Source organism: Ornithodoros turicata, chromosome 2 (genome assembly GCF_037126465.1).
Source record: "Ornithodoros turicata isolate Travis chromosome 2, ASM3712646v1, whole genome shotgun sequence".
NCBI classification, from domain to species: domain Eukaryota; kingdom Metazoa; phylum Arthropoda; class Arachnida; order Ixodida; family Argasidae; genus Ornithodoros; species Ornithodoros turicata.
Genome location: NC_088202.1, coordinates 128,835,424 through 128,854,987, shown reverse-complemented (window position 1 = coordinate 128,854,987; position 19,564 = coordinate 128,835,424). Strand labels below are relative to the sequence as shown.

At 47.1% G+C, this 19,564-nt stretch overlaps 2 protein-coding genes across 3 annotated transcripts; both read right to left on the bottom strand.

The window, feature by feature from the left end:
• Positions 1 to 4,392: 4,392 nt before the first annotated feature.
• On the bottom strand, positions 4,393 to 16,030 carry LOC135386102 (serine/threonine-protein phosphatase 2A 65 kDa regulatory subunit A alpha isoform-like). 2 transcript variants are annotated; one of them, XM_064615829.1, is made up of 13 exons: positions 15,882 to 16,030; positions 15,077 to 15,167; positions 14,755 to 14,855; positions 14,545 to 14,686; positions 14,330 to 14,420; positions 13,005 to 13,423; positions 10,666 to 10,822; positions 9,491 to 9,713; positions 9,301 to 9,361; positions 9,069 to 9,223; positions 7,674 to 7,816; positions 7,516 to 7,607; positions 4,393 to 5,025 (listed from the first exon to the last, which is right to left on the bottom strand). In XM_064615829.1, exons 1-13 carry the CDS (start codon positions 15,963 to 15,965, stop codon positions 5,015 to 5,017), a joined length of 1,770 nt encoding a protein of 589 aa, XP_064471899.1. In that variant the 5' UTR covers positions 15,966 to 16,030; the 3' UTR covers positions 4,393 to 5,014. The 2 variants fall into 2 exon arrangements, with proteins under 2 accessions (XP_064471899.1, XP_064471900.1); XM_064615830.1 differs by having other exon boundaries at positions 4,393 to 5,083; positions 15,882 to 16,029.
• A 1,278-nt stretch (positions 16,031 to 17,308) lies between these two features.
• Positions 17,309 to 19,394, bottom strand: LOC135386104 (small ribosomal subunit protein eS19-like). The gene is made up of 4 exons (XM_064615832.1): positions 19,359 to 19,394; positions 19,048 to 19,118; positions 18,495 to 18,595; positions 17,309 to 17,612 (listed from the first exon to the last, which is right to left on the bottom strand). Exons 2-4 carry the CDS (start codon positions 19,116 to 19,118, stop codon positions 17,341 to 17,343), a joined length of 444 nt encoding a protein of 147 aa, XP_064471902.1. The 5' UTR covers positions 19,359 to 19,394; the 3' UTR covers positions 17,309 to 17,340.
• Positions 19,395 to 19,564: the final 170 nt, after the last annotated feature.

Below are 19,564 nucleotides of genomic sequence, written 5' to 3'. Positions count from 1 at the left end.
TTCTTGGCCTTTGCGCCTACTACCGACGGTTCATTCCGAACTTTTCAAGAATTGCGTCACCCCTGAATGCCCTCACGAAGGACGGATCCACGTTTATCTGGAGTGAAGCCCAGCAACAGGCGTTTGATGAATTGAAGACGCGTCTACAGACCGTACCCGTGCTTGCCCACTTCGATCCAAACGCCGAAACAGAAATACACACCGACGCAAGCAACGATGGTCTAGGAGCCGTGCTCGTCCAACCTCACGACGGCGCCGAACGTGTCATCGCTTACGCAAGCAGAACGCTAACCAAGGCAGAGAAGAACTATTCGACGACCGAAAAAGAGTGCCTTGCACTCATATGGGCCATCACAAAGTTGCGCCCCTACCTGTACGGACGGCCGTTCAAGGTGGTAACAGACCACCATTCTCTGTGCTGGCTGGCTGGTCTAAGGGACCCCTCAGGACGCCTAGCGAGATGGAGCCTCAGATTACAGGAGTATGACGTAACCGTCACTTACAAGTCAGGAAGAAAACACAACGACGCCGACTGCCTGTCCCGAGCACCACTCCAGCGACAGGACAACAGCCTCGAGGACGACGACGCCTTCCTCGGTCTAATGAGCGCGACTACCATGTCTACCAAGCAGTATAACGACCCCGAATTGAAGACACTCGTCGACTATCTGCAGGGCCGCGTCGACAATGTTCCTCCCATCTTCAGAAGATCACTCCCAAGTTTTTCCCTACGTAATGGTGTCCTCTACAAAGAAAACCACGCACCACAAGGCGCTACGTGGCTTCTCGTTGTGCCTGGGGACATGCGCATCGAGATTCTTGAATCCTGCCACGATGAACCGTCATCAGGTCATTTGGGATACAGCCGGGCACTGGCCCGTATAAGGGAAAAGTACTACTGGCCAAAACTGGCCAAGACCGTACACCACTACGTAAGGACGTGCCGGGAATGCCAACGACGAAAAACGCCGCCGGTACGACCTTCTGGGTACCTTCAGCCAATCGCACCGCCGTCGGCGCCGCTGGCCAGACTACGGATTGGTCAACAACAACGAGTCGATGAAAGAAGATACAATTTGCGCCGACGAGACGTACGCTTCAGTCCAGGCGACTTGGTATGGGTTTGGACGCCGATTCGACGACGAGGCCTGAGCGAGAAGCTACTGAAGCGGTACTTCGGTCCCTACAAAGTACTTCGACGCATTGGAGACCTGGATTACGAAGTGGTACCTGAGGGCAGCGTTCCCTGTCGACGACCCTCGAGGACTGAAATAGTTCACGTCGTTCGACTCAAGCCGTACTACAGCAGGTAGCGCTGAAGACTGGCTGGAAGGAAACAACATCAAAAAAAAAAAAAAGGGGGCGAGAAGAAACGGCATCGAGACGATGCCCCGTCTACGGAGGGGGCAATGCCACGAATCATCATCGCGAAACTTCCAGGGCAGGCACGAAACGGTACATCTCATCCCGGCGCATGCTGAAGAAGCAAGAAGCTGTATATATGTATGTATCTGTTTCTTATTGCTTTTGGTATGAGACAATCACTTGGCCAATCGAAAGTCGAACTTATATGCAGTGCTACACCATTCCACGTTTCCCTCTCCCCAAGGAAACATACCGAGATTGGACCAAGCTTGGCAAGAGTTTGGCTGGCCAACCTAGCCGTGCTTGGCAAGTACTTGGCCAACGAGCTCGTTCTTGGTGTACGTCTGTCCCCTGGACGACGGCTTGCAGAACCTCGGTCTGCCTGTCACTATGCAGCTTTGCGCCAATGTAGGCTTGCCGAAAGAGTCGTTGGGAAACTAGGGTCATCCGACTTTTTGTCAAAGCGTCTTTTCTTGTTTGTTTCGAGTAGCAGCTGCGTTGTTTTCGGGTTTCTTTGCAGTGCAGAGCCGACATTGGCCCGTCTATATTATGCAAAACTCTCAATAGTCCGCCCGCAAATCGCCGCACAACGTTGTTCGCCAACAACTGTGAGCGACATCATACTGACGGTGGTCCAAGATGCAGTGGCCGACTAAGTCGCTCGCCGACCAAAAACCGACCATTGGCCAATGGTTGGCAGTCGGCACTTTCCTCTTGGGTAGAGAACAGGACATGGTTTAAAAAAGCGGCTGTGCGTTCTTTTTGATGAACCTCTTCGCGATGAGCACCCGGTGTTGGCCAGACGACGCATGCCAAGGCTTTAACGACACGTCAACAAGGTGTCAGGGCATGTTGTGGGCCAGCGTCCGTTGGCCAACATACTCTGCTAGTGACATTGGCCCGTGCTTGTCTCAAGCATTCTCGGCCAATAAAGTCGTTTGCCGACCGACTGCCGATGGTCGGCCGATCATCGGTAGTCGGCAAATTCCCAATGGGTTGCAAAGAGGAAGCATGCAAACTGAAGCATGATGTATGTTGTTCCTCTGGCTTTCAGACATATGTCGGCACAGTTCCCTTAAAAGTCTGCCCAGGACGCACATTCCCCCAGGGCGTTAAAGGAGTACAGAGGGCCACCCAAAAAAATTTCAGATTAAGACATCTGATGAAAGTGTGTGTGTCACTATACCGAATAGCGCGAAAGGTTTTGATGTGTGCAATTTGTTTCCCAGAAAAAAACTCGCATAAACATAGCTCCGCGCCTTCACCCTTAACTCGCCACTCCAGCTATAACGAGGATGAGGAGGTATGATGGCACGTCACCGATGACTGCATAAGGAGACTCGTTCTGGTTTGCCGGTCAGTGGGGGTCAGCGCCTTGTTCTTTGCCGCCGTAAACCTGTTTTGCCAGTTTTCCCGGAGAATTGGGGATAGAAGGAGCGGCCGAAGCATTACCGAGCGAGGAGAAAGGCTTTATCAGAACCCCGAACAGCCGAGTAGCAGACGACAGCGGAGTAGCAGACAACTTTTCTCTAGGCCAATCAGCGAGCGTTCTCCTTATAGCGTCAGCGCGAGGTTCCAGGCAGATCACAGGCTGGTACTGCTCTTCACCACCGTTGCGCACGGTCGCTTTTTGCGGCGTATTTTAAATTCAATTTCCGCGATTATTATGACACTGTGTTGTAAATTACTTCGCATGGTGCATCTTACTGGCCTACTTAACAGTTTTATAAGAAGAAAACTGGGTGTTAAAAATGACTTCTGTGCTACTTTAAGTCGTGACGTTGCCCACCTCTGAGGCCGCAAACGGCGAGCCCTTTCATCAGCACCACCACACTGCAGAGTTGGAAAAAGGAAGAAGGGGAAGCATGTAAATGAGGATCGTGCAGATGACGTCACGCGCAGCCTTTGAGCGCCTTTGAGCCACGTGACTCGGGAAAACATGGGGATGCGTCACAGGCGTCACACCGCGTGCCGAATGAGCCAACAGCTTGTGTTTTGCGCTGGTAATTGCATGCACACTGCAACAACTCACTTCAGTAACTCCGGTGCGGCAATATGTTTTCCAGAGTCACGTGACCAAACGTGACGTCACTGCACAAGCCCCATTGAAGCTTGATGTATGTGGTTCCTCTGCTTGGGAATGAATGCGAATTACGCTAGGAACGGACACTGCCGATGAAGCTGGAAAAGGGAGGGAGGCAAACTGAAGCGTATTGTGTACGGTTCCTCTGTTTTGGAATGAATGCAAATTACGCGAAAGAGGAAGGTTGCAAACTGAAGTGTGACGTATGTAGTATTTTTTTTTAAATTCCGTGTTACCGCCGTGATGCAACTGTGGCTATCAGCAGCATACAGATGTGGACAGTGAACAGCAGGAAGGAGTGGGGGACAGGGGAGGTTAGTATGCGTTCTGGGCAGACTTCAAGGGTAACTGTGCCGACAATCACCTGGGAAGTCTACGGAAAACCTCAGACAGCACAACCGGTGGTAGGATTCGAACCCATCACCTCCTAGTCTTCAGCACGACATTGGCTACCATCATCGAGCGGGACGCCTTAACCCGCTCAGCCAATGCCGCTGGTGTGTCGTTCCTCTGCTTGGTAATGAACATCGATGATGCCTGGAACAGACACCCAGATTTGAAACTGCTGCTGGCCTTCATGTGGGTGCTGGTGGAGATTTCCGAAGGAAGTGATGTGTTTATCTCTTGCTACGAAATAACACGAAGACCAAATGGTCTCATGAAAAAAAGCAGTTGACATCTTCATAATGGTTACATCATTACGACATACTAACAGCCCCAGGTGGCTCTACGTAAAGAGTAGTCGAAACTCTGTGGTTGCACGTCATGCATGAGTGCTCTGTGTTACGCATGTCGTCGTACCAGCACTGGGCAGCATCTCCGGCCGGTCAGCAGTGTGTAGGTAGGCAACGTTCCAAGTTGTGATCTATAAGCTGTGAGGTATACTTGTACTTGGTCCACTACATCTCAGAATACAGAAGTTACAAATCAAACACCACTGCAAGTCAGCTGACATGAATTTATTGATTCAGCCTGTTTGCTAAAATGAAAAACATTTCTCCACATATCAGTGTATTCTCTCATCAGTGAACAGAGTTAAGCACAACACAAAATATGGAAAACTACAAGAACACACAAGACCATTCTGCTGCCCTCAACACTACTGCATAAGATGCTGTTCTATCATCCCCCTTGAGAGTCTGCTTCACTTTGTTTCCAGGGTAAAACTTGGAATTGGCCATATTTATCAGAGGGTGCTCTATGACTGCTTTCACAAATGTCTTCCAGTACACTGTACACATTAAAAAAGAAAATGTGAACCAATCCTCCAAGCTCTTAGTCTGTACAGACATTCAGGACAATTCTACATGTGCAGAGAGTGGGTGAATTAAATACCTATTTTGGACACTGAACTAGCAGAACGTTGAAAAGGCGACCAAATATAGAGCACCCCCCCCCCCCCCCCAGTGTGGAGAAATGAATGTCCCACGTGTCTGTAGGTAAACAATGTGGACTGTACACATGTATAAGCAAACCAAATGTAGTTGGGAAGTCCCAGCCAGGTCTACAGCCACGTCGGTGATTTATTCTCTTGCTGGAGAAAGTGGCATAAGGGGGGAGGATGGCTCACTGGATGACTGGAAGAAGCAATGAAAGCAGGGTTTCTTGTCGTGCACAGAGAAGTTCTCTAAACACCTGAACCAACAAGAGCCAAATTAAAAAGTTAAAAACGTAGAAGGCATCATACACTTGGAGCAGGCCACTCGCACAAAAGCAGAAAAAGTGAGGTGGACGCCAGAAACCCTTCTAACAGTTTGAAATGGCATGAACTTTCCATATGCCAAATTGCAACCTCATGCTAAGAAATGCAATGTGGTCTCCTTCAAACAGGTTACCATGGCTGAGGCTGAGCCCTTGTGAAGCAGAACGGACCTCCCAACAATGAGGTTTAAATGGTTTGAACACATTGTTGCCCTTAAGCTGTCCAGCACTGCACATAGCAGGCACCAGTGACACACAATCTCTGCTAACTAACACACCTTTTTATCCGTTTATCCACTCGTTTTCAAATGAGATATGTTGTCCTTGGTGTAACAACTTTATTGTTATAGTTCTAGATGCAAATTACTACAACACTGAAAATTGCTACATGTGCCATGCAATGTACTTGCTGGAGTTCAGCACGTTTAAAGGAGCATGGAAAGAGGGGAGAAAATTTTTTTCTCATTGACCGCGTTCAAATGTGTCACCACTGTACAATCGCCGACCGATTTTTCGGACATGCTCGATTTTTCGGACTCGTTCGCGGAACGGGTCCCATAGAGGTGATGTATAAGAACGTCCAAAATTTCGGACGCCGTGCAGCTCCGTCGCTCGATATTTCGAACTCTGTTTGCCCAACCCGCGAATTTCTCTTGGGGTGACGGAAAATATTGGTATCATCTGAAATTCGTATCAAAAGCAATCAACCAACTAAAATATAGAGGCAAAAAAATAGGCAGTGATGATTGTTGACTTTCCATTCCTCTGAGTAGAAGAGGTCGGTCGTAGCGCTTTTGCGTCTTCGTTTTTGGCCAACGGCCCAGCACGTGCTATCCGCCCGCGAGTCGCGGGACAGCGTTGTAAAGCGAGCTTCACCTAAAGCACGCATGCGTTAGGTGAAGCCGACTTGCAGACTTGATGACGGCGGTGTTTCTGACAGCGTACATTGACGAAATGTCGCTTCGGGAAATAGAAGCTAATGTTATCAGGCAGAGCGGGAAGCGCGTTAGGAAAGCATCGACAAATTTTTCCATCCTACTAGGGCTTAGTAAAGTTTATTTTGAAGCGAAATTCGCCTTTTTTCGGACTGCTCGATTATTCGGACTTTTGCGCGATCCCCGCCGAGTCCGAAAAATCGGACGGCGACTGTACTATGTTTTCACACCATAAATACTGTCCAAGCGGACATATCACGCCCACGGCAGACGTTTTAATCCCGCGCTCGCACGATACTCTCCGCTTTTCTGTAGAGGCCACGTGGCAAGCCAGAGAACACGCGTCACGATGTGATGAAGCACCTGCATCCACTCAGAGGAGGGATCGCGGTGTGGCGTCGGCCGTGTGCACATTGAAGCACATTAAAGAATTTTAGGTGACCGGCAAGACTAGGTGTTCTACTATATTGGAAAAGTGGTCTGACCTAAGTGGTGATTAATTAAGGCCCCGGGTTTTCCGCGATTCCACGAAACGTTGCAGAATACGGAATTTCGTCGCAGAATCCTTCGTTTGGCGCGGAATTTCACCGAATCCATTATTCTTAGGGATGTGCGGATATTCGAGTTCTGGAGTTCGAATCAAATAGCAATCGCACAAAGTATTTCATTCGCAAATCGAATACCCAATATTCCGGTTTCCGAATATCCGACTATTCGGAGAATAGGAATGACACCTCCCAAGAGTGGGCTTCACCTGACGCTTCCCTGCATGAGGTGAAGCCTGTTTTACGAAATCGCATACGCTGCAGGACCAAAACAGACACATAGTACGCACTTTAGCTTAAGATAACATTAGCACAAATTTATTGTGCACACTTCGTCTGAGGATGGGGCAGCGTACCTCCCGTGTACAGTTTAGTGGCGGCAGGGGGGAATTTTGATTTGATGTTTGGGAGTTTGCCTAGACTCTTAAATAATGCCCACAGCCCAGAAACAAAAACGATGCCCTAAAGATGTAACTTCCACAGGGCATGTACTGTAAGCTCCTTCCTATAAAGTTCCTATGAACTCTGTAGATGCCTAAACATATTTCAGCAGGTACAAAATGATAGCGGGCGACAGACATCATTCTTTGTCAGAGAACACAAGATATCATGTATCTAATGCTGAGCCGCGACAGACAGTGCTTCGAATCTGTGATTTTATCAAATATTTTTTGTTACCACGTTATCGAAGAAAATAAAGTGTTTCCCATTTCAAGCAGGCGTTAGACTGATTGCCACGGAAAATCGCGGAATTTACAAGTCAGTGCCGCAGCATGCTAAATTTGCCGCAGCAGGAAACCGAGCGCCCGATGTTATAATGCAAAGAGTTACCATAATAAGTTTCACAAAAATGTTCACTAGTGCACACACCCGTAGTTTTACTCACCAGCAATGGCTTCAGAAGCAAAGTACCGCACATCAACATCTGTGTCCGTGTTTAGCTTTTCTAAGCAAGGCTTCACCTGGCCTTGTATGGTTCTGTAAGCACATGAAACACCAGTTCCTTAAAATTGCTCAAGATAAAGCGGAAGAAAGGGCACATACGGTGGATCCAAAATGGGTGCTATTCGCTGGAGCGTCTTCGCAACGTTGAAGCGGACATTGGCGACATTATCCGTGGAAAGGTTCAGAACAGTGGTTAGCATCAGCTTTGAAGTGATGTCACCTCCACACGCCTCTGACAACACCTGAAGAGAAAACAAAAGTGAAGTATACGGAGCATGAAGAGAGATATCACATTCTCGGTGGCTTTAGAAAGATATTCAATCCTACGTGGGTACACTTTGGCAGGAACTTGCAATATGGTGAAAAGACAAACTCACTCTTCAGCGTTACGTTCTTAAAGGAGCAGTCTAGAGGCCCACAACTTTGTTTCTGTTTTTGGTCAGTATGGAATGTTAGGCGGCCGAAAACAGTTTTCCCACAATTAGTGCAACCATAGCGAAATTGGGACACCTGCAATAGCTCCCCGAACCTCCCGTGCGCAAAACACCCTCCTTCGCCTTCACGACAGGCACGTGATGAGAGCCACCACGTGCGTCACTATGTGACGCAAGTGGTGAGGACGCTCCTCATTGGACCTGGGATCACATGATCGAGGTGAGCAACATCGCGCAGGCCGGAGCGTCTGCTACCGCTTCGGAGATGCCATGCATTCTCCGGCTATGTGATGTCCGAAACGGAGGGTTTGAAGGCTGTCCACGACACAACCACGTTTTTTTGGGACCGCATACACCACGGGAACAACGAGTGGTGCAGCTCGAAATTAACTGCGCTTGTACAGCGAAAACCCCGTGTTTCTCCACAGTGTGAAGCCTGTCCGACCGTTTTCACCGCGCAGTTGGTTCAGAGGCTAACAGGTGGCGCCACAATACTGCCGCCATCGCTTGCTTTCTGCTACTGTGAATTCTGAGATTGCACAGAAGCCACGGATATATTACTCTTGTGATCGTAATCTTGCTTTCTCAGGATGCATATATGCTTTGTTTTTTTTAAGAAAACATGATACAAATCATATAAAGAATAGAAGTCAACAAGAAACAGCTCGCAATGTTCGTAGCAGACGGTTTTTCCTACGAACGAATGAGGGGCTCTAAACCTTGACGTCTTCAATCCGCAAAAGTCCAAACCGCAGCGAGCTTCTCTGCTCAAGTATAAAAGATGCGACAATGCAAGGTCTTCTAGCGTCCTGCAGAGTTAGGTACCAGACAAAAGACGTACAGCCTGGTTTTTACAGTACTCATTACCATGTGACTGTTATCCATTCTCATACCCGCTTTGCATGTTATGCCAAAACCATAATACCTTGCTAACGGAGACTCTTTTGCGTTGCACGGGCACCAGATACATTTTGTGGTACCGTATTTGCTCGATTGTAATGCACCCTCGAATGTAATCGTGCACATAGGTTACCTGCAGTGCCCCTCACAACCAACTTACATTTATGCAAAATAAGCAGGTCATCCTGTGGAGGTAGTTCTGGTCCCTTGACATGGACAGCACTTTGGGAATCACCGTGTTCGTTGCCCAGTCTCGTCCAAACTTCTCTACGAGTTTCTTCAGGTTTTGCGTGGCAGCCTCGCGAATTGCAAATACTGCGCGAGAAGATTAAGAACACGTACAACGTTCTGAAAGTTGTACGCTTCAGCACCAGGAGAAAAAAGCGACATACCGTGGTCTACAAGCCAGGTCATACAAAGGGCATTAAGCTTCTCATCAAAGAATTCCACTCCCTGGCAAAAGAAAAAATGGAAGAGCTAAGGCACATGGGCACCTCGGTCATAACGTATGCTACGAGGAAAACGTGTAGTAAACGCGACCTTGTTTTATAATTATTGAATTTGAATCAAGAAGCACTTTACCAGTTGTCCTGCCAACAGGGGCATGTACTCAATGATGGCCAGACGAACCCTCCACTTGGAATCTTCAGCCAGTTCCACGATAGCTGGTAAGAGGCTCTGTGACAATTGCTGGATTCCAATGACCTCGTTTACACAGTCAAGGTTGGAAATTATGTTCAGCCGCACTTCCGGGCACTCATCCTTCAGCTGAGACAGGAACAATGGCAACAGGTGCTCCACCGTGCTGGACAAAATTAAGCGCTTTAGCTCCCTTTTTTAATATTACAAGTAGGGGTGTGCGAATCCGAATATTTTAAGTCGAATCGAATCGAATGGGGGAAAAAATTCCGAATACCGAATCGAATATTCATGCAAAATTTAGAATATGTGACTTTCGCCCTAAAAGTTTCCATTTTGTGGCCCATGGCTTTAGTGTAATTTTTCTGGCATTAACTGTCACAAGAGAGACACGCAATTCTTCTGATTGACCCCTACTCTTTAATTTTACATGAGAGTGCTTCCTGCTTTTCAGGTGAGCCTACACTTACTGGAGTACGGGAGTGGTTGCCTTCATTTCAAAATTTTATGCCAGGCAGTAGCATGTTATACGGATGAGGCTGCAATTGTTTCGGACAACCACAGGCCATTTGTGAAACAAACGAATTGGCATCTTGCCTCAGCTTTGCCATGAACACCCTTTAGTTTCTTTGCACTCGCCCTAGGAAGTTGCACTACTGAAATTTTAGATGCAAAGGACATCTTTAAGAGACCCTTCTTGTTCGTGAGCTGTAGTCATTATTCGAGAGTCCTAACTTTTTAAAGGCAACCCCACAGACATCAAATCGAAGTTCCTCATCAGCACCACTAAACTGCACGTGGGAGTGGCATCACCCCTTCCACAGACTATGTCTACAAAACTAACTTTGGATAACGTTATCTTAAACTAAACACCGTCCCGCCTGTGTTGGTCCTGCAGCAAGGGCAATTTCGTAAAGCAGGCTTCACCCCATGCACGAAAGCATCAGGTGAAGCCCACTTTCGGGTTCATATTGGTGGAATAGTCGAATATTCGAAAAATTGAATACTGGATATTCGATTCGCGAATCGAATAGCTCGCGCGTTTGATATTCGAATCGAATTCGGGAATTCGAATATTTGCACACCCCTAATTACAAGCTTAACCAGCATTGCCTCACTTGTTCTTTCCCAGTATGGGAGAGAGCCCCATGATGACTGAGGCAAGAGCAGACTTCACATGCTGGTTGGGATCTGAAACCAGATCCTTCACGCAGGGTAGGATATTGGTCATGATCACTTGTTCCTGGACATCTGCAGAGAGATTCTGGCAGAAGTCTGCAACAGAGGGCAAACTGTTTTCAACACTGTGCTCTTTGGAACTGTTGACACGTGGAACACTAAAACGCAACCTCGGAAAAGCGTGCAACGAAGAAGGACGCCACTAGATACCCCACTGTTGCCGTTCCGGATCACTTCAGCACGCTAAGTTTAGCGGCAAAATGTTGTTGTTGTTTCTGCGAATGAATCTAGTCTTTACATGTCCAAATAAAACGCGTATAACAACTTGCTGTGTCATGTTTCACTTTTCGGTCCTGTTTTTAAACGTGTTGAGCGATCGGAAGGATCTAGTGCACGGCTGCGTGGCATCACATAGTGTACCTGTCGTACCAGGCGCCGCAGGCGCAGTCGTCCATTTCTCCTTCGGTGACTTGGCCTGGCTTGGATTGTGCTTCAACTGGATCTCTAGCGCACTTACAATCCAACGCAAGCCAACGTCTGATAACAATGGGGTATCTAAGGGCGGCCTCCGGCATCGCACGCATTGGGATAGGAACAAATACATGGGAAAATGGTGACCTTGGGGGACCTGCTAAAACGTTAAGACAAGGCTACGCTATTTCCCTGCACACAACGTCTACTAGACACTTTCAGAGAATGTTCCCCGAAATTAGCACGGAAATGTCAGGAGTTATACTGGAGGATCATGTCTTAGTAAGACTCTGGTACAAATGCGACGAACAGCAGTTCCATTAAGGTTATTTAGCAGACATCACATTGCAGTATCCCAAAATAAGATATCAAAAGCTAATACACAACGTCTTCAGAACAAGCTTCCATGTGTATTTGCATCGTATGAACAGCATTATTCAGTCTCTTTTCTTGTATCTCATCGCTGCCCTGTTATGTGCGTGTGGGCCGTTGGGGAAAATGCCTGTCGCAGTAGCATCGGAGTAACGATTAGTATGACTATTCAGTGTTTAGTGGAGCAAATAGCTACACTGGCTATGACATGTCAGACATGCGTGCACAGTGAGGTTGGTGAGGCACTGTCACACTGAAGGGAATAGATTGTGGTGCACAGAGAACATTAAAGATTTTCCGCAAAATTCGGTGCTTTCTGGTCACCTCTGGCCAGTGACAATTAAAATGTGGACTGAGAAAAGAAAACAGGTATATATTGTATGTCATATTTCTGTTTGCTAGATATAGGTGACTGTGTATGCTATGAATCTCTTATAATTAATTGCCAATACTGGACCGGCATGATTCTCTCTACTATTCCATCGAGTTCCTTTACACCCGACTCTGGCATGTGTGCAGTAGACCAATGTGCATAGCGTAGCATGTTTATCTAACTATGGGAAAGGTTCTGCTGGTGTTTACCCGCTAATGTCGTGGTGGGGATCCCATACGACAACAGGGACAGTCCTGCAACTCGCAGGACACCACCCTTATCTTTTAGAGCTATGGCATCTTACCTTGCTCGTCTAAAAACCTGCACTGCTACATATCAAATTCCCTTTCCAGCTGTTTAACCCTCGATAAACACCAGTTATTATTAATTTCCCTACCTCTGCTGCCCACACATTTATTTCGTATGGACATGGCACATCGTGGCCATCCAAACTTTCACCTCTTAACATGCCCATTACCCATAACCAAAAATTTCTCGTCACATTTTTGCACGTTTCTACTTAAAGGGTGATACCTTGTAGGCCGCACATAGTTAGCTTGGAAACCTCGAAAAGATGCGAAGGAAATGTTGGAAGAAAAATTGCACGTGTGCGCTTCACACTGAGGGGACCAAGTATAACTTGTAGAGCCTGAAGTTTTAGGGTTTTACCCGATTCTTCCCCGAATTGAAGGTTGCCTCTTTAGGGTGAAACCCGATTTTTACCCGGCAAATTGCCCTTACTGGGATGTCTGTAGGAATGCACTGACTTACTTGTTTGGCAGCAAACGCAGTTACATCACCGTTTGCACCAAACCAGTACAGTTAGTTTGAGTAACTGAGCCCGATTTCTCCCCGAATTTAGCATACTGGAAGTTTTTTCACCCGAATTCACAAGAATTTAGTGCACATGTTTATTTACCCAATTTTTACCCCCCAAATTTTTGAAAAAATATTTCCCAAAAACTTCAGGCTCTAAGTATAAGCAGTAATAATTGCCCAAAGCACTCTCGGGAGAATGCTACTCCACCATCCCCATGGTAACAAGCACGGGAAACATCGTACCTTTCACCTTGTGTGCAGCCGCAGCTCTAACCTCTGCCTCACAGTCCTTGAGCAGGTTTTGAAACGCTGGCACCAAGTCCGCGCGGGTAATGTCTGGCCCAACTGCCCTCTGAAGGTCGGTGAACTTATCGGCCACCATGTAGCGCACTCTCCAAGACTTATCTTCAGCAGCCTGGCGCAGAGTGGGCATCACAAGCTGCTCTACATCCTCGTGCGGAAGCAGAGCAGCCACTGCCACACAGGCCTCCACGGCAAGCAGACGCACAGAGTCCTGCTCATCCTGAGCCAAGTAGGACCACAGGGGGATGAGGTCGGTGCGCACGTACTCCAACTCCACTACACGGGCGAATTCTCCAAGCTTACTGGCTGCTGCACGGCGCACCATTGGCGTGTCGTCTTGGCAAAGCGTTCGGAAGTGGCTGCAGTGAGGCAGGAAGGCCATAATGGCTCTCAGGAGCATGTTAATATATTGGGAGATTGAGTTCCCGCAAAATATATGTTCATGTGGGCAGCTTACACAGCTAATCCCTCCAACAAAACTGATTTTAATAATGAGCAGGCCGGGATAAAAAGGAACGAGGAAAAGGAACGTAGATTTTAAACCGATCTTGTCAGTCAAAGCCCGATGTTTCAGTCTTTTTCTTTTTTTTTCCCTTAGATCTAGGGGCAAAGACTGTACGTTACCCTGCAGGGAAAGGTCTCACAGAGTCAGATTAAATTTTTCTGGCTGGGTGGAGAACGATTCTTGGCTGCATCCACATACACAACACACGTGTGAGTCATTCCTGATGTGCGTTCAGAATATTTATCTAGGAATGCAAGGTCAAGATCTAGGAAGAGGCGAGCAGCTGTTCATCAGATGAACATGACACAGATAAAAGAGAAAATGTGTTAACAACACACTAAAAGTTTCCAATCCTCGATACATTATCTCACGTCAGAAGTGTAGGATGCAACCAGACGAAATTTCCTGTTTTCGTCAGGACAAAATCACAAAAGCTGATCACTACAAATTATACATCATGGTGGAACAGTTAATTTCTGCTAACAAATTATCATGGCAAAACAATAACTACTAACACAGAAAAGGGTTAAAATCAGGGCAGTTCGGTAGTCAGTATTTTAAAATTGCTAATATACCCCAGTGTTGCATCATCTTTTTGCTCCCCGACACTGGGAGATTTTAGAGACTTTAAAATAAAAAGTAATATAACTACTCCGTTACTACCAGGTCCTTTACGGAAAAGTGGTTATCTTCCACAGCACTCGCTGGCACCATCCACTGAAACGAACTCACGTAATTGAAACAAGTAATTCCAACTTACGACCGAAGCTCAGCCTTCACAGTCGTGGAGACTCTCTGATAACAAACGCTGAAGAGACCACATGCTGACGTCCTCGACGTAAACCAGTCACCTGTCACAAGAAAAGTAACTAACTTGAGACTAACCTTTCAACGAGATTCTGAGAACTCCGTGTATCATTACACTCTCACTGTGCTGCTCCGATACAAATTTTGTAATGGCTTCTTTGTACTCACCTGAAGCCAGTCTGTTGACAAGGGGAACAAAATACTGCTCCAGGTCAGTAGGGCTATGCTGCTGAGAGATATTCCTCAACGACTCCACAGCTTTGTCTCTCACTACCGTTTCTTCCACTGTGGCCAAGCTCTCCAGGGGTGGCTAACGAGGCGTACAAGTGAATGCAATCAGATATATAGATATAAGGGTGAACAAGAGAGGAAACTTACAAGCAGGCAGTGGACAAACTCCGGCCCACCAACCAGAGAAGTAAAGTTGCCCAACTGTTCCGCAAGAGCAAGTAGCACTTCATCTTCATCATAAATAGTATCTGCAAAAAGTGCGAACTTTGTAATGTAGCAGTTGAAGGTCAAAACTTGACTGCTAGCAATTAAGTGTGTGTGCAACTAAACACATGCAACACTTAGAGGTGACCAATCTTTGGGACAAACAATAAGGAATCTACATGACTTGTTCTATGTGTTTGCTGCATCACTCTCTCTCACTTTACCGCGACAACTATCACAGGCCTCAAACACAGGCAGAACTTACCTGTGAGGAAAGGGATCAGTTCACTTCTTGTTCTCTCGACACCCAGAGCCAGGGCAATCGTAGACAGCTTTCTGATGCTGTTGAGGCGCAGCTGCACAAACATGCAAAAGGTTACAGCTAAGGCAACGTAGCTGGTACACAAGACACCATGTAGTGCTCTGCACAAGGACGTTAATTTTAAGGGGCGTGCAACCATGACAGTACCGTTCAACGTTTCAACACCCACGACCCAAAATCGCTTTTCCTCCTTTTGTTGCATATCTGCAGTAAACAGTGTTGTAGCCACTGTTTACAAATTCAGAAACTTATTGGGCTAGACCAGGAATATGCGCAGGATACAGCATTCATCTCAGGAGGTGTTGGAATTATGTACGAGAAGTGTGACACCCGTATCTGGTGTTTTTTCGGGCTTTCTTGGCAGGTATATTTGCCAGATTTGGGAGGGGTTTCTTGATGATAGAATAGGGGGAATTCCTGAGCTGAACAATTTCACAAGCAATGTTTCCCATGTTGCATATCGAGAAACGCAAATGACAGTGCTCCTTGTGATGTTTGCCGCCTACATCAGCCGGACTATCAAGTTTGAATTTCATGTGAAGATACGGTAGTTTATGCCGTGCAAATTACTCCACTTCACCCCGGAGCCAGACCGGCGAAACGTATATAACGAGCTTTGTGCTGGAGGGACAAGAATATTCACTTATACGAGGATCAGCACGAAATGTCGAGCGTTAGGGCTACGACACCGGATGCGAGAAATGCGGTTCACACACGAGTTCTTGCAAACAGGTTAAGAAGAGCATACCTGAACATCTTCATTTCGTAATTCGTCTATTAAAACTGCAATTGGGTAAAGTGAATCATCCGTATTTGTGTCGCTTGCAGCCATTTCCACTTAATGCAGCTACGAAGAATACAAAACAAGCACAAGTAAAGTTACACAACGTTGCCAGATGCGGAATGATGAGCTGCCTAGAGATAGCTACCAAAAAGATAGCTTGTGAGTGCATGTGTGCGAGAACGGCGAGAACATAAAACCACAAAACTTACCCACAACTTGCATCCCATAAATATTTGAAATACATTACCTTTCCTGTCTCTGCTGCCTAGATATATTTTTGGATGATGTGGTGATGATGATGAAAGGGCCCGCTCCACGTATCTCCGACCCCCTTACATGGGCGCTCCCAGAATTTTTTCCATGGTGGGGAGGTGCAACCCGTGCAACCCACCTCCACCATCTTCTTCTGGAGGCGGACGTTACGGACTGTACGGTTGTTCAAAGGTTCCTTGAAACTTATTATGAACAATCATCACGACCTATGATCAAAGAGCACGCTATTTTCTTAAGCGATGGAGCTCCGATGAGGGGGGGGGGGGGGGGGGGGGGCACAGCCTACTTGCATGGGCATACCGAGGGGGAAAGGGGGGCCTGCCCTGCCCCCCTGGAACTCCAAGGTCGCTTGTGAAACTAGTGCACTCTTTAGTCATAGGTCGTAATAATTATTCTCAGATGTCATGATAGGAACCTCTGAACACCCACACAGTGTGCAACGTGTGCACACATGCAAAACATGCAATAGGGGGGTGGGGGCTTGCATTCTTGCCCCCCTGGAAAATATCCTGGGAACGCCCATGCCTCCTTACCCTCCTACACCTCTCCAACATCTTACAATACTGCCACCCACAAAAAAGACAGAAGATGCCCCAGCATCAGAAAATCCAGAAGTCACATCCCCCTCTGGAAGTCCAACACTCCCTAAAATGAAAGGGTATGTCACGATACCTCAGCATTCCCTGATCTCAAGATCCACAATACCAAATCCACAAATTGCAAAATCATCCCTGGCTTCGAGATGCTGGGTGTCAGAATACTGGGGCCTTAATTGGGGCAAGGGGGACAGTCCCCCATCCCCCCCTTTTCATGCAAAAATGTTCAGGACAGATGCCTGCACTTGTCCAAACACAGATTCGGTACCGTTCAGACACATAACACATTCCAATACTTCTCTTATTCACATCCAGAAATTGCTAACATTTCCAAGAGCATGTCTAAGTGAAAGCCACCCAACATACGTGAAGTCATTCTGCATGCTGTTCATTCACACGTTGTGAGCATCCCAAGAAAGCGTGTGGCAGCATTTTGTTAGCTTTTGATTTGGGTCCGGGCTGTTTTAACAGACTGACGGAACTACACGTTGAATCATAAATGATTACACAGCTCTTACAGAGGGACAATAAAAGTTTATTCACGCTGACACATTTCACTTGGCCTGCTGTGCACTCTTGAGCTTCAGCTGGGCAGCGATACGGTCAAGGTCCTTGCGGCCCTGGCTGGTGAGCTTGCGGCCACCGCTGGGGTCCTGTTCTACGATGCGAAGTGCCTCCAGAGCCTGCAGGGCTTTCCGGGAAACACTGGCAGACGCTGCACAGAAATGGGATGGCCGAACTCCCTTGCGGTGCCGGCCACCGTAGATCTTGCGCATGGACTTTACTCCTGCTGGTGCACGCATGTACAAGTGGCGGGCCACAGATGCTGCCAAATAAAGGTATAGGTGTTATAAGGTGCAGAGAGTGTGCTGAGTAACAGAGTAAGTCCAGGGTAGGGTAGATGAGTACAAGCGTTATGCTTTAGTATTCTCTTAGACACTTCACTCTGGCATCACGTCTCCATAAGCTAAGATGCTAACGAGGCCGTACTAAATTGATCAAGTGATAGAAAATTTTCATTTTGTTGATTGCACACGTCAACTTCCTCTCACCCGTAGGAGTTTCCATGCTGACTACCCCCTTGCTCTCTCTCCCTATCAATATATATGGTTACATATGCAACAAGATTATCCCCCCCCCCTCTTCATTAGCTACTTCTCCCATAAACATGCCAACAGCTACTGCACAAATCATGCAAACATAAAACACACAAGCTGTGACCTCTAACACGATTCGAGCACCTAGTGGCAAGATCTGAGGCCGATCGGACCGGGGGGAGGTCCAAAGCATCATATTGGGGGGGGGGGGGGGGGGTCCCCTCCCCGAGATTCCAACGAACCATTATCTGTTTTGTGCATCCCTGTAGAAAAGGGGGTTTGTAGCTGTTGTGAGAATGTTCTCCCTGTTGCCTGCACCCAGTAACTCTGTTGGAGCTCCGAAAAATAATTTTCTCTTGTTGTAGATACTGTGTGATAGTCTTTACACAAACGAGGTGATATTTTCTGATGCGCTAACTGTAACAACCACACTTTCAGTATATTTGTACTTGTAAGACTATACCAACAAAGGTCCCATGGAAAATTCTATACCCCTCAGTTTCACGCACCAATTTAAGATAGGGGCATGAAGGGCTCGTAGATACCAGATACGGGCGTGTAATTTGCGTTATGCAACAGGCATCGCGAGTGCCTCACCGTGCCATACTCACCACAACGTGTGTAGAACCAGTCCTCATCATATGGAGCCAGTTCTTTGTAAATACCGGTCTTTACCACATCTACCCAGTCAGGGACACGCAGCTTGCCCGACCTGCAGGGGACAGAAAAAGGGGGGTTAACAAGGTTGATACGACCCAAGTCAGCAATGCAGTTGCGTTGCATGGTACTGCAACACGACTGAACAGAAATAAGCAAATTTATACTGAGCAGAAATAAGACGTGACAGGTTTTCCTCAGATGCGCCGCCACACTGGCAGGCAAAGATCCCACACACGTAAAGCACGTTTGTGTGCGCGAAATTTTCTAGACAGCCTATTGAGCTTAGTAGCTTCGAGCAGTACAAACGATGTCACACAACAATCACTTCCATTTTTGAAATGGGTTTCCAAGTGATGTAACTCGCAGTAACTCGTGTTTTAGGAGCAATGTATACTGTAGTAACCACAGTGCTGACAACTCGTTACAACAGCCTACCGATTGAGAAGGTGCTGTCGAAGCAGCTGCAACTGGAGACCGCGGTGTGCTCACCGCCGAGCTACTCACTTTTTGAAAAAGGCGGCTAGGTCCCTGACGAAGTCGTGCTGGTCCACGTCTTTCACACCGACAGACGGCATCTGCAAAAGAACAAGGATTCGCGTGTCAGGACAAGAACAAGCGGACTAATAATGTCGGCTTCACAATCACGTGGCAACACCACTGCGCTAAGTCGTATTTTGCGACTTAAAAGTGTTTCGCAGGCGCGACAGGCATCCCCTGCTGTATTAGACAGTCACATATTCCGTTCTAAAGAATATATATGCTGCTTTTGACAATAAGTCCTACAATTCAGGAGGAAAGCTTAAGCCTAAACTTACCGTGTGCAAGTTCCTAAAGAAAAGGAAAGAGAAAGACCGCTTAGGCTTGACATTCCAAAAACGAAAAACGGGTTGCGCCGCCTATGCTATGCTAGTGGCTATCATGCTATGCATATTGCTTATACGGCAACAAAGTGTCCGAATAAGTTAGAAATCATTTGAGGAGCAAATATAATTCGCATAGGTGTGATGCTTCTCGTGCTATA